At 45.0% G+C, this 11,657-nt stretch overlaps 1 protein-coding gene across 3 annotated transcripts in view; it reads right to left on the bottom strand.

The window, feature by feature from the left end:
• Positions 1–4,264: 4,264 nt before the first annotated feature.
• Positions 4,265–11,657, bottom strand: part of efcab11 (EF-hand calcium binding domain 11) — a 127,589-nt gene continuing 120,196 nt past the window's right edge. Inside the window, exon 6 of one of the 3 annotated variants that reach the window (XM_068038254.1) lies at positions 4,265–4,871. In XM_068038254.1, coding sequence (XP_067894355.1) covers positions 4,805–4,871 — 67 coding nt within the window. In that variant the 3' untranslated portion in view covers positions 4,265–4,804. The remainder of the gene's footprint in view (positions 4,872–11,657) is intronic. The other 2 variants (XM_068038252.1, XM_068038255.1) reach the window with 2 other exon arrangements.

Here is an 11,657-nt window from a genome sequence, read left to right as displayed (position 1 = left end):
ATTGTATCAGCATGTATAGCAGATTACTTTTAAGATGTACTCGTATGGAAAAGCTATTATCATATAAGCATCTATAGCAGTTCTACAGGTGTAACTTGGAGTCATACAGCATAGAAACAGGCCCTTTGGCCCACCATGTCCATGCTGACCATAATGCCTGTCTACTACTAATCCCACCTGCCTGCATTAATTCCATATCCCTCTATGCCTTGCTCATTCATGTACCTGTCCAGATGCCTCTTAAATGTTGCTACTGTTCCTGCCTCCACCACCTCCTCTGGCAGCTCATTCCAGATGCCCACTATTCTTTGTGTGAAAAATGTATCCCTTTGATCCCCTTTAAACCTCCTCCCTCTCACCTTAAATCTATGCCCTCTAGTTTTAGTCACCCCTACCATGGGAAACAGACTCTGGCTATCTACCCTATCTGTGCCTCTCATAATTTTATATACCTCTATCATGTCCCCTCTCAGCCTCTTTCGCTCCAGGGAAAACAGACCCAGCCTATCCAATCTCTCTTTATAACTCAAGCCCTCCAAACCAGGCAACATCCTTGTAAATCTTTTCTGCACCCTCTCGGGCTTTATCACATCTTTCCTGTAGTGCGGCGACCAGAACTGCACACAGTACTCCAAATGCGGCCTAACCAACGTTATGTACAACTGTAACATGACGTCCTGACTCTTGTACTCAATGCCTCGGCCGATGAAGGCAAGCATGCCATACGCCTTCTTCACCACCCTCTCTACCTGTGTTGCCACTTTCAGGGAACTATGTACTTGCACCCCAAGGTCTCTCTGCTCAACAACACTCCCCAGGGCCCTGCCATTCACTGTATATGTCCTGCCCTGGTTTAACTTCCCAAAATGCATCACTTTGCACTTGTCTGCGTTAAATTCCATTTGCAACTTAAATGAACTGTCGCCTGCGTAAAGTCTGGATTGTTCTCAATGAGTTTCATTTTTAACATCTGAAAACGACCACAACTTGCATTTATATAGCACCTTTAACCGAGTAAAAAATGTCACAAGGTGCTTCACAGGAGCACTATCAGACAAAGTTTGACACAGAGCCACATAAGGAGATATTAGGACAGGTGACCAAAACTTTGGTCAAAGCGGTAGGTTTTAATTAGCTATTACAGGAGGAGAGAGATAGACAGACAGGTTTAGGGAGGGAATTCCAGAGCTTGGTACCTGTGCAGTGATTAAAATCGGGGATGTGCAACAGGACAGAATTAGAGGAGCGCAGATATCCCCGTGGGTTGAATTGATAATAATAAGGCACTGCTGTCACACAGTGCCCCAGAGCACTGTGAGATGTCCAGACTCCATTACAAACACCAAGCTCGCCAAATATTAGTGTCATTCTTTTCTCCAGTGAGTTCTCAGGGAAAGATTCAGAATACAGACTCCTTCCCACAGACATGTCACTTCTCTGTCCTTTGCAGCTGCATTCAGTCACTGTAGCTGAAATACTTGCAATCTAAAATAAACAGCATTCCGCCATTGAGTTGCATAGAATTTGCTGTCCAACAGGTTGATGCCAGTGTTTATGTTCGACACGAGCTTCCTCCCTCCCCTCTTCATCTAACCCCATCAGCTGTCCTTCTATTCCTTACTCCCTTATGTGTTTGTCCAGCCTCCCCTTAAATATATTTATTATTTCACCTCAACTACTTCCTGTGGTAGTGAGTTCCACATTCTCACCACTCTCTGGATGAAGAGGTTTCTCCTGAATTCCATATTGGATTTATTCATGGCTATTTTATATTTACAGACCTAGCTCTGGTCTCCCCCACAAGAGGAAACATCTTCTCTATGTCTAATCCAATCAAACGCTTCATAATTTTGAAGGCCTCAATCAAGTCAACCCTCAGTCTTTTGTTTTTTTTAAAAAAGAGCCCCAGCCTGTTCAGCCTTTCCTGACAGTTAGAGCCTCTCACTTCTGATATCATTGTAAATCTTTTTTGCACCTTCACCACTGTCTCTGTTTCATTTTTGTAATATGATGTCCAGAACTCTAAGACATGAGCTCACAGTCTTGTCTCACTGTGTTTGATCACAGACCTCACTAACAAACATTCCCCTGATGTTGACAGCTCCAAGTGTTTCTCCTGGGGCAGCTTTTGTTGCCATTCAAACAGAGGCACGAGGGAGCTGGTTGCCTAGCTGTGCTGTGAGATGGTCTGTAGCACAGAGAGGTTCGAGGAAAGAAAAGGGAAAATTCTTTAAAAACACAAACTCTGCAATTTTTAAAAATGTTTAAAGAGAACAAATGACAACAGCACCACCTAGAAATGAATGGTGGAAGTAATTAGCAAGATTCAAAGTTTTCATAATGAGATCGAAGAATACATTGATGATAATGTCACAACCTGACTGCCCAGATAGCCTCCTGCTTGTCCCCCTCTCATAACCTCAGAAGGATTGATGAGGTGTGCTCGAGATATCATTTCCAACTCCTCTAAAGTTGAACCAAGAATAAATGAAAAAAAGTATGGAACTCTTGTGATTGCACGAGGCTGAAAAAACATCCAAAGGATGTTAAATCTGGATGGGGCTCAGCCTCTCAGCTGCTGGGGGCAATCAAACCTCTAGCAGCATTTTGCATTTATACAGCCCCTTTACCACAGTAAAACGCTCCGATGCATTTCACAGTCGAGTAGTCAGACAAATGAAGGTGACACTAAGCTAAAGGAGGAAACGTGAGGACAGGTGACCAAACACTTAGACAAAGAGGTAGGTTTTAGACAGATTCTTAAAGGTGGACAGACAAAGATTTGGGGAGGCAATTCCACAGCTTCGGGCTTCGGTAGCTGAAGGCACAGCCACCAATGGTGGAGTGATTAAAATGGGGGATGCTCAAGAGGCCAGAATTGGAGGAGTGCAGATAATTGGAGGACTGTAGGGTTGGTGGAGGTTATAGAGATAGGGAGGGCTGAGGCCATGGAAGGACTTGAACACAAGGGTTAGAATTTTAAAATCAAGGCAAAGAACACAGCAAACAGATGAACAAGGTTGACATTTAAGGAGGAGCATATCAATGTTTTATAAACACTTATGAAGGACATTTTGTCTCCGTTCATGGGCTGCTCTCTATCTGATTTTTTTAAGGTGATCTTATTCTTGAAGATACCAAAAGAAAAAGATAGAAGAAAAGTAAAAATATAAGATACACAAGATACTTCCTTTCCTTCAACCTGCATATACCAGATTACTGTGGATTAAAAACGAGCAAAATACTTCAAATCCCATCAATACAAAACTATTCTTGTCGGCCAGGTGTCTGCTGTGCAGAAATCTGTCACCATGTTTCAGAGTCTCTGAACCAAGGAACTGAAAAATCTACCCAATGTCTTCACTCCCATACCCTACTTATCCAAATCCAAAGTTGATGTGCAGGTTGGCATAGGAACTGTTAAGTGAACACAGGGTTTTAGAGATTAACCAGCTAAAAGCAAACAGCTTACCAACACAGAGGACTAGGAAATGATGGGGGAAGAAATTGAAGTTGTTTGAGTAGTAATACTTACATATAATGATCTTTGCCCAGACATTCTAAGACAAGGTTCATGGGTTACAGTTTTCAGAAACCGTTACTATTTTATGTCTTAAAAGTTTCACACCGCTTCCTGTATGTGCATCTTGTCCCTTGTGATTTGTCACTTTTCAGTAATCTGCCTCTGTAGAGTTGTGCCTCCTGAGGACTAAAGCATTTTTTTGTAGCAATCTCATTGCCGAATGAACTGTAAATGTGCTTCTAGATCATACTCAATTTGGGTCAGTGGACATTAAACACAAATCAAATTTTCAGGCTAAAACAATGGCCATATTTATTAAAATAAAGGCAAAATACTGCAGATGCTGGAAATCTGAAATAAAAACCATATTTATTTGTTGTTAAATAGTGATTTGGGGCATGAAATATCAGTAAATACTAATGGTGCAAGAAATAAAACACACACATATATAGATAGATAGATAGATAGATAGATAGAGAGAGAGAGAGAGAGAGAGAGAGAGAGGTCTGTAACAGGTTAATTGCCATTCATGGAGAAATAGTTCATGTGAGAGTAGCATGTCTCTGAATGCTCTGCACTGTTTCAGTAGGTTTGTTCTTTATAATACACTGCAAAAGTAACTTGCTTTCTATTCCCAGTGCCTACTTCTGTCAGAGTTTTAAGAACACTTATATTCAAATGCTTTTATATTGTGCCGATAAAGGACCACCCACCCCCACCCCCCCCCCCACCACCTCCCATCTGATAAAAAACTTTAGAACCAGCAAATGAGCACAATTAGCAGAAACTTGTGATTAACTCAATCTAGGGGCATGACCGGTTTTGTGGTTGGCAATGTTTTTTAAATTAGCGCAAAAGATTGCGGAAATTTGATGTACGCTGAACGGAATTTGGGCTTAAAATTCCGCAATCTTTTCTGCTGATTTGGCCAGTTTCGAATGGCTTCATGAGACAGGAGATGGTGCATCAACTATGAGAGCAAAACCATTCGCTTTGGATCCGCCACCAAGACTGTGGCGTATGATGTGGAATATATAAAATTACATGTTTCTTGTATACAGTGCAATGAGACTGTGATTTCGCAGAGATCCACTCCCTCCTCAAAGTACTGGATTGCAGAATTAATGACCCCTCCAGACAGGTGTAGAGTATGAAATATATAAACTGCAGTTAGACAACACTTCTGGTTGACCAATTCCTCCCAATGTCACCTTCTGTCCATTGTGGAGTGTTGAGGGCCCGGGGTTGAAAGGGCTGAAATATCTTTCCTCACTCCAAGCTTTATAAGCCCATGACGATCTCAAAGTCCTTGAAGCTGACATGTCCATCCAAATCCCGATCCGCTTCCCTGCAATAAGACCAACATGAAGCAGTCAAAAAACAACAGTGTTGAGAAAGAAGGTGCATTCATATAGTGCCTTTCATAACCTCAGGAGTCCCAGTTGTGGCTCAGTGGGTAGTGCTCTTGTCGGAGTCAGAAGGTTGTGGGTTTTAAGTTCCACTTCAAAGATTTGAGCACAAAACGTAAGGTCCAGAGCTGCAACCCTCCGAGAACTCTGCGTTCCTCCAACTCTGGCCTCTTAGCCATCATCCACTTCCTTCATCCCACCATTGGTGGCGGTGCCTACAATGGTTTAGGTCCTAAGCTCTGGAATTCCCTCCCTAAATCTCTCCTCCTTTAAGACACTCCTCAAAATCTACCTCATTGACCAAGCTTTTTTCCTAATGTCTCCTTCTTTGGCTTGGGTGTTAATGTTTAACTACCTTTGGTCATCTTACTACATTAAAGCTGCTATATGGCTGCAAGATGGTGATGTTGATGTAATGGGCCATTCATCTCATCACAGTGCAAAATCATTTCCGCATTTGTCTATTTGCATTGACTGTCGGTCAGAGCACTTTGTGATATTTCTGAGCGATGTGATAAGTTAGTTCTTAAATGCAACTCGCTCTTTGCTGAACAACAGGTATAGGCAGGATTGGCCTGTGGAGTCACATCCCAGCATGATAATAGCAGAAGACAACACAAAGATGAAAACTGGAAAGAAAAGTTAGTGAAACTAATGTCTAGAGCAAATCTGGACCAATAGGTATCCAGTGAATATTCACCACATACTGTACAGAACAAAAAAGCCAAAATGATACCATGCTAATTGATAGGGCAAATTAAACACTATTCGGACAAAGCTTTTATTGGTCCTCAGCTCTAAAAACGAGTGAAGAAGAATTTGAGCTGATCTAAAACTCGACTGTCTGTATTCTAACTGGGGCTAAGTCACATTCACCCATCATCCCTATGCTAACCTACATTGGCTCCCGATCCGGCAATGTCTCAATTTTAAAATACGCTCTCATTTTCAAATCCCTCCATGGCCTCTCCCCTCCCTCTCTCTGTAACCTCCTCCAGCCCGACAACCCTCCGAGATCTCAGCGCTCCCCAATTCCGGCCTCTTGAGCATCCAGGTCTTTAATCGCTCCACCATTGGCAGCTGTGATTTCAGCTGCCGAGGCCCTAAGCTCTAGACTTCCCTCCGAAACCTCTCCCTCCTCCTTCAAGAAGCTTTTGGCCATACGCCCTAATATCTCCTTATGTGGCTCAGTGTCAAACTTTGTCTGAATATGCATCTGTGCTGTGTTTGGGACGTTTTTAACCACGTTAAAGAGTTATTAAATGCAATTTGTTGTTATTCATTGATTTCAATAAGACTGGTGTTGATTAACTGACAACTGCAGGTATTTTTTTAATCCTGCAGTATCTAAAGTCATTCTGTTAATGTGCTTATTTGTAAATTTTGTGCGGACTCCACCACTTGTTGCCCAGCTAGTCAGCTGTCACTTTGCAGGATATGACTCTTCACTGTGCTGCCTTGGGCCCTTCAAGCCAGGGACTGGCAGATGTTTGGAAGGCAGTGAATGGAGAATCTGTCCTACTTGTTCTATGCCAATGACTTCTATTTGGGTAGCCTTCTAGCTTGGATTTAATCACACTCTCAGTCAAAGATAAAGTATACAGCGAGCATGAAAGGCAGCACGCTATATTCTTTCATAAAGCTAAACACTCAAAGAACTGGTAGCACAACACAGGGTTCCATCTGTGTGATTTCCACTTGTTATATAGCAGGCAACACTCCAGAAACACTGCAAATGGCAGATCCCTCACTAATTCTAATTCCTTCTTTCCAAGCACAGAGCAAACCTATTCCTGGGGGCAGAGGGATCTTTTTCTTAAGGTCATTGGTGGATTCAACTCTACTGGGAGTGACAAGAAGCCTCAAATTGCGAGTTGCAGTGGCCCAGTTGTAAATGCACTGCGTGGCGTGATATAGAGAAGGAGAAAGAAAGGTAGAAGCTGCGTCTTTCACAACCTCAGGACATCCCAAAGCACTTTACAGCCAACAAAGTACATTTTTTTGAAGCCCACTGAAGAAATGCAGCAAGACCTGGACAATATCCAGGCTTGGAATGATAAGTGGCAAGTAACATTCACGCCACACAAGTGCCAGGCAATGACAATCTCCAACAAGAGAGAATCTAACCATCTCCCCTTAACATTCAATGGCATTACCATCGTTGAATCCTAGGGGTTACCATTGACCAGAAACTGAAGTGGAGTAGCCATATAAATACTGTGGTTACAAGAGCAGGTCAGAGGCTAGGAATCCTGTGGGGAGTAACTGACCACCTGACTCCCTGTCCACCATCTAAAGGCACAAGTCAGGAGTGTGATGGAATACTCTCCACTTGCCTGGATGAGTGCAGCTCCAACAACACTCAAGAAGCTCGACACCATCCAGAACAAAGCAGCCCGCTTGATTGGCACCCCATCCACAAATATTCACTCCCTCCACCACCGCGCACAGTGGCAGCAGTGTGTACCATCTACAAGATGCACTGCAGCAATGCACCAAGGCTCCTTCCAAACCCACCTCTACCACCTAGAAGGACAAGGGCAGCAGATGCATGGGAACACCACCACCTGAAAGTTTCCCTCCAACTCACACACCATCCTGACTTGGAACTATATCGCCGTTCCTTCAATGTCGCTGGGTCAAAATCCTGGAACTCCCTTCCTAACAGCACTGTGGGTGTACCTACCCCACATGGACTGCAGCGGTTCAAGAAGGCAGCTCATCACCACCTTCTCAAGGGCAATTAGGGATGGGCAATAAATGATGGCCTGGCCAGTGACGCCCACATCCCATGAATGAATAAAAAAAGACACTCCCAGTGCAGTATTGTGGGAGCCGCACTGTTGGAGGTGCCGTCTTTTCCGATGAAATGTTAATCGAGGCTGGGTCTGCCCTCCCAGGTGGATGTAAAAGATCCTACGTCACTACTTTGAAGAGCTCTCTCTGGTGTTTTGGTCAATATTTATCCCTCAACCACCATCACAAAAGAAAATTATCTGGTCATTATCTCATCACTGTTTGTGGGAGCTTGCTGTGTGTTTATTGGTTGCCGTGTTTCCCTACATTACAACAGTGACAACACTTCAAAAACTGGCTGAAAGGTTATGAAAGCTGCTGTAAAAACACGAGTGTTTTCCTTTAATCTTTGTATTAATCGGAGAGCAGGAAAGGGGTTGGGAAAAAATGAAATGGACAACATAAAGCGTGTAAGGCAAGTACAAAAGGGGCATTAGACAGTGACATCCGGTCATGTAGAAACTGCACATGCAGACAACACGGGCTTACATTCAACTAGGTTGATTATACCACTGCTCAGGGATAAATTAGGAGTTAATAAAAGAATTTTCTTGTGGCGCACACCTATTAAATTCCCATATCAGTGAATGTCATTTTGTGTGTTTGGGGACCGATTGGTAGTACACTGAGCCAAAACAATCTGATCCTGATTGGTATTTAATGGAGCTTCCCTTCATCGAACAAGCTCCCAGACAGCAAAATTGCGATTCTGGTGATTTCAAAGCAAATTTAAAGGATACTTTTACAGTGGGTCTCTTGCTGTGGAACTGCTAGATTTGTTAATAGAAGCGGCAGATTCCTTTGCCTCATATCAGTAAGTTGAGTCCTAGCAGCGACTGAGGTGAGGGAAAGGGTGGAATTTGTAGCATGAGCAATTAGCGAGATATCTACCTCCCTCACCTCTTACATTAAGACGCTCCTTAAAACCTACCTCTTTGACCAAGCTTTTGGTCACCAGTCCCAATATCCTTTTATGTGGCCTGGTGTTGTACTTTGATAATCACCCCTGTAAAACACCTTGGGACGTTAAAGGTGCTATATGAATGCAAGTTGCTGTAGTTGCTTTGAATTTATTGAAAACATTGCACCTGCACACACTTCCCATCAACTTTTGTTCCATTCTGAATTCCTGTCTCAAAATTTATAATGGCAATTGGTGAGGATTAATGTTCAACTTCGCTGGGGGGAGGGCGGTACAGGGGTTGTGGGAGCAGTAAAGGACTGCCAGTAGTTGATCTGCTGCCCACCTTCATGGGGTGAGGGGTATAGTGAGTAAAGGCCTGCCCAGGTCAGGGAAAAAAACACGATGACATCATAGAGATGCTCACTCGCTCACTGCGTAGACTCAGAGTTTCCCTCCTTGACGTCCCGGACTCCCAGCTCAGGTAGGTTTTTGAACTTTTAACACTTACCAGCAGAGCAAAATGCAATTCTTACTTTGTGTGTCCGACCGGGACTGGGACCCGGACCCGACACATGTCGTTGGGTTCCGTTGGGTTCGAGTTGGGTAGCAGGCCTTTAATAGTGAGTGACCAAACAGCTGTTGCTGGATTTCAAAGTGTGTATGTAAATATTCAATGTCGTTACTGCACTCTTACACCAGGTGGACAGGCTGCAGTGCTGTCACTGGTGGGAGGGTGTAATGACAATTCTAAAGGCTTATATCAGAGTCTCTAGTGACACCTCTATGTCAGCCAATGGGTTGTGTTATGTCAACCTATGGGCTGAAGGTGGGGTGGGACTTACAGCAGGAATCACAGCAAGCGGTCTATTTCACAGCATACAAAGCCAAAAATTGGTCTGTGCAATTTTTGGGCGCGGGGCTGCCTGTGCCAGTTGAGGTGGATGGTAGGCAGAATGCAAATTTGGTGCTGCCACATCATTTACCTGATTGTGGTGTTATGCTGAGTGCCTCCCGTGCACTCAGCAGGGAGCCAAGCAGCGTATGCTAATAGCACATAGTGCAACAGGCCTTCTGTTCTTAAAGGCAGTCTGTCCCTCTAAAAGGGAAGCTCCCATTGTAAACAAGGAAAATGGAACATCAGGGCACAGAGAGGGCTCTAGGATCAGGGATGTGGCGTCGGAGGCCTTAGTGGTGGAGGCGGACAGGAGGAGAGATGCCATGGTTCCATGGGAGGCCAGAAGACCCGCAAGGACCACCCGCAGAAGGGAGCGAAAACAGGAGGCCAAGGAGGTCAAGCCTGGAGTCTGGGCCCGAGTACCTGGCAACAGCGCCACACGAAGTGTAATGACCTCATGCCAGTGGTCAAGGTAAGTGAATGCATCTTCATATGACATTTCCTACCCAGTGCACCATCAACCTCTCAATGTGCTCAATGCACCACACCCCGATCACTCACCCTGCAGTACTCGCTGGGAGTCAGGACTCACGCCTAACATCCAGATAATCCACCTCATCCTCACATACCTACCAATGATGCCAGCCTCATACGCACCTATCACTCCCTCCACATACCATCAGCTATTCAGGTATGGCAGGCACATCACCCAAACACAGTGCTACAAATCACTGTCAGTCTGCGCTCTATCTTTCAGGATAAGGTGGCACACGATAGAGGGATCAGAGAAGCGATGGTGTGGGACAAGGACACCTGCATCTTCTGAGCCCTGTGGACGAGATGGTTCTGCAGATCATGGAATTGGCTGCAGCAGAGTCTGTGGCATCCGCTGTCGATGAGAATATTGAGGATAACGGTATATTCCTGCCTTAATCTCCTTCTCGACTCACCCTCATCCTGCTATCTGGCAATGATGAGCAAGCTGCTGCTGGTGTGAACATGGACCTCCTGCTTCCCACCCCAACCCCCTTCACTCACGCCAACTTTCCTCTTCTGAGTTCCTGCTTTCAGAAACCCAGGAACTGCCACCTGCCCAGCCACAGCATACCCAGCAGCAAGACAGAGAGAGAGAGAGAGAGCAACAGCACAAAATTGATAAAGAGGGCCCATCACTTGATCTGATATTCACAGCCACCAGCTCAGATACTGGTGTTGCACATACCTTAGAGGCTAGTATAGAGTTGGGATTAGCACATGGTTAGTTACTGGGCAGGAGTGGGCTTCAGCCAGGCGGGAGAAAGGATGGTTTGTTTGCCAGCTCACTGGAGGGCAAAGTCGCAGATCAGTTCTTCTATAGCAAGCTCAGATGAGGACCTCAATGGAGTGGCCTTCAGGAGAACGCTAATGGGCATGCTCACTGGGATGCTGGATGCATTGACTGGCCTGTCAAACAGCCTCATGTCAGCGTCAAGGAGCACGGAGGAGTCCGGCTCTAACTTATCAACGGATATTGCACAGAGCTTTCCCTTTCCGCAGTCTCTGCTCCATCACCCTGTCATTTTTACTGACCCAGAGGCAATGCCCACTGGTACCCCCATACCTGTTGCAGACTTTGTGTGGACAAAAATACAAAAGAAAGGTCACCAAATCCTCTTCCCTTCCTGTGAGGATGCAGCAACACTCCCTGGCAATTTTGGGAACTCACCACAACACCTCCAAAAACACTCCACAGTACTTACTGAGACTTTGCAATATCAGAAGTTATTCAAAATTACCTTACCTGCAAGTTAGGTGCCTGGCACTTTAAATCATGCTGGTGCGGGGCCTCTCGCAGCTGAACACTTGATCTTTAGTGAGTGGCAAGTAAATTCATCCAATGGACCCGTGTGGTCCAAATTTGGGAGTTAAGTTTCACATCAGCCGGTAGGGCTGAGTGACTTCATGATAGCACCATTTCAGCTGCTCCAGGTGCACAGAGGGGACATCCACGAGTGCCTTTCTTAACATGGTGTGCCATGCGGGCCACAGCAGAAGCGACTGGCTGCACCACGCGCACCCCCACAAGGGTGTTCGGCTTCCATAGCGCTGTTTTCAGTGGTGCTATGGATCTCAATTGCGCGCCCCCAAAGC

Source organism: Heterodontus francisci, chromosome 9 (assembly GCF_036365525.1).
Source record: "Heterodontus francisci isolate sHetFra1 chromosome 9, sHetFra1.hap1, whole genome shotgun sequence".
NCBI lineage: Eukaryota > Metazoa > Chordata > Chondrichthyes > Heterodontiformes > Heterodontidae > Heterodontus > Heterodontus francisci.
Note: the sequence above shows the minus strand (reverse complement) of the source record. Positions and strands in the feature narration are given on the sequence as shown.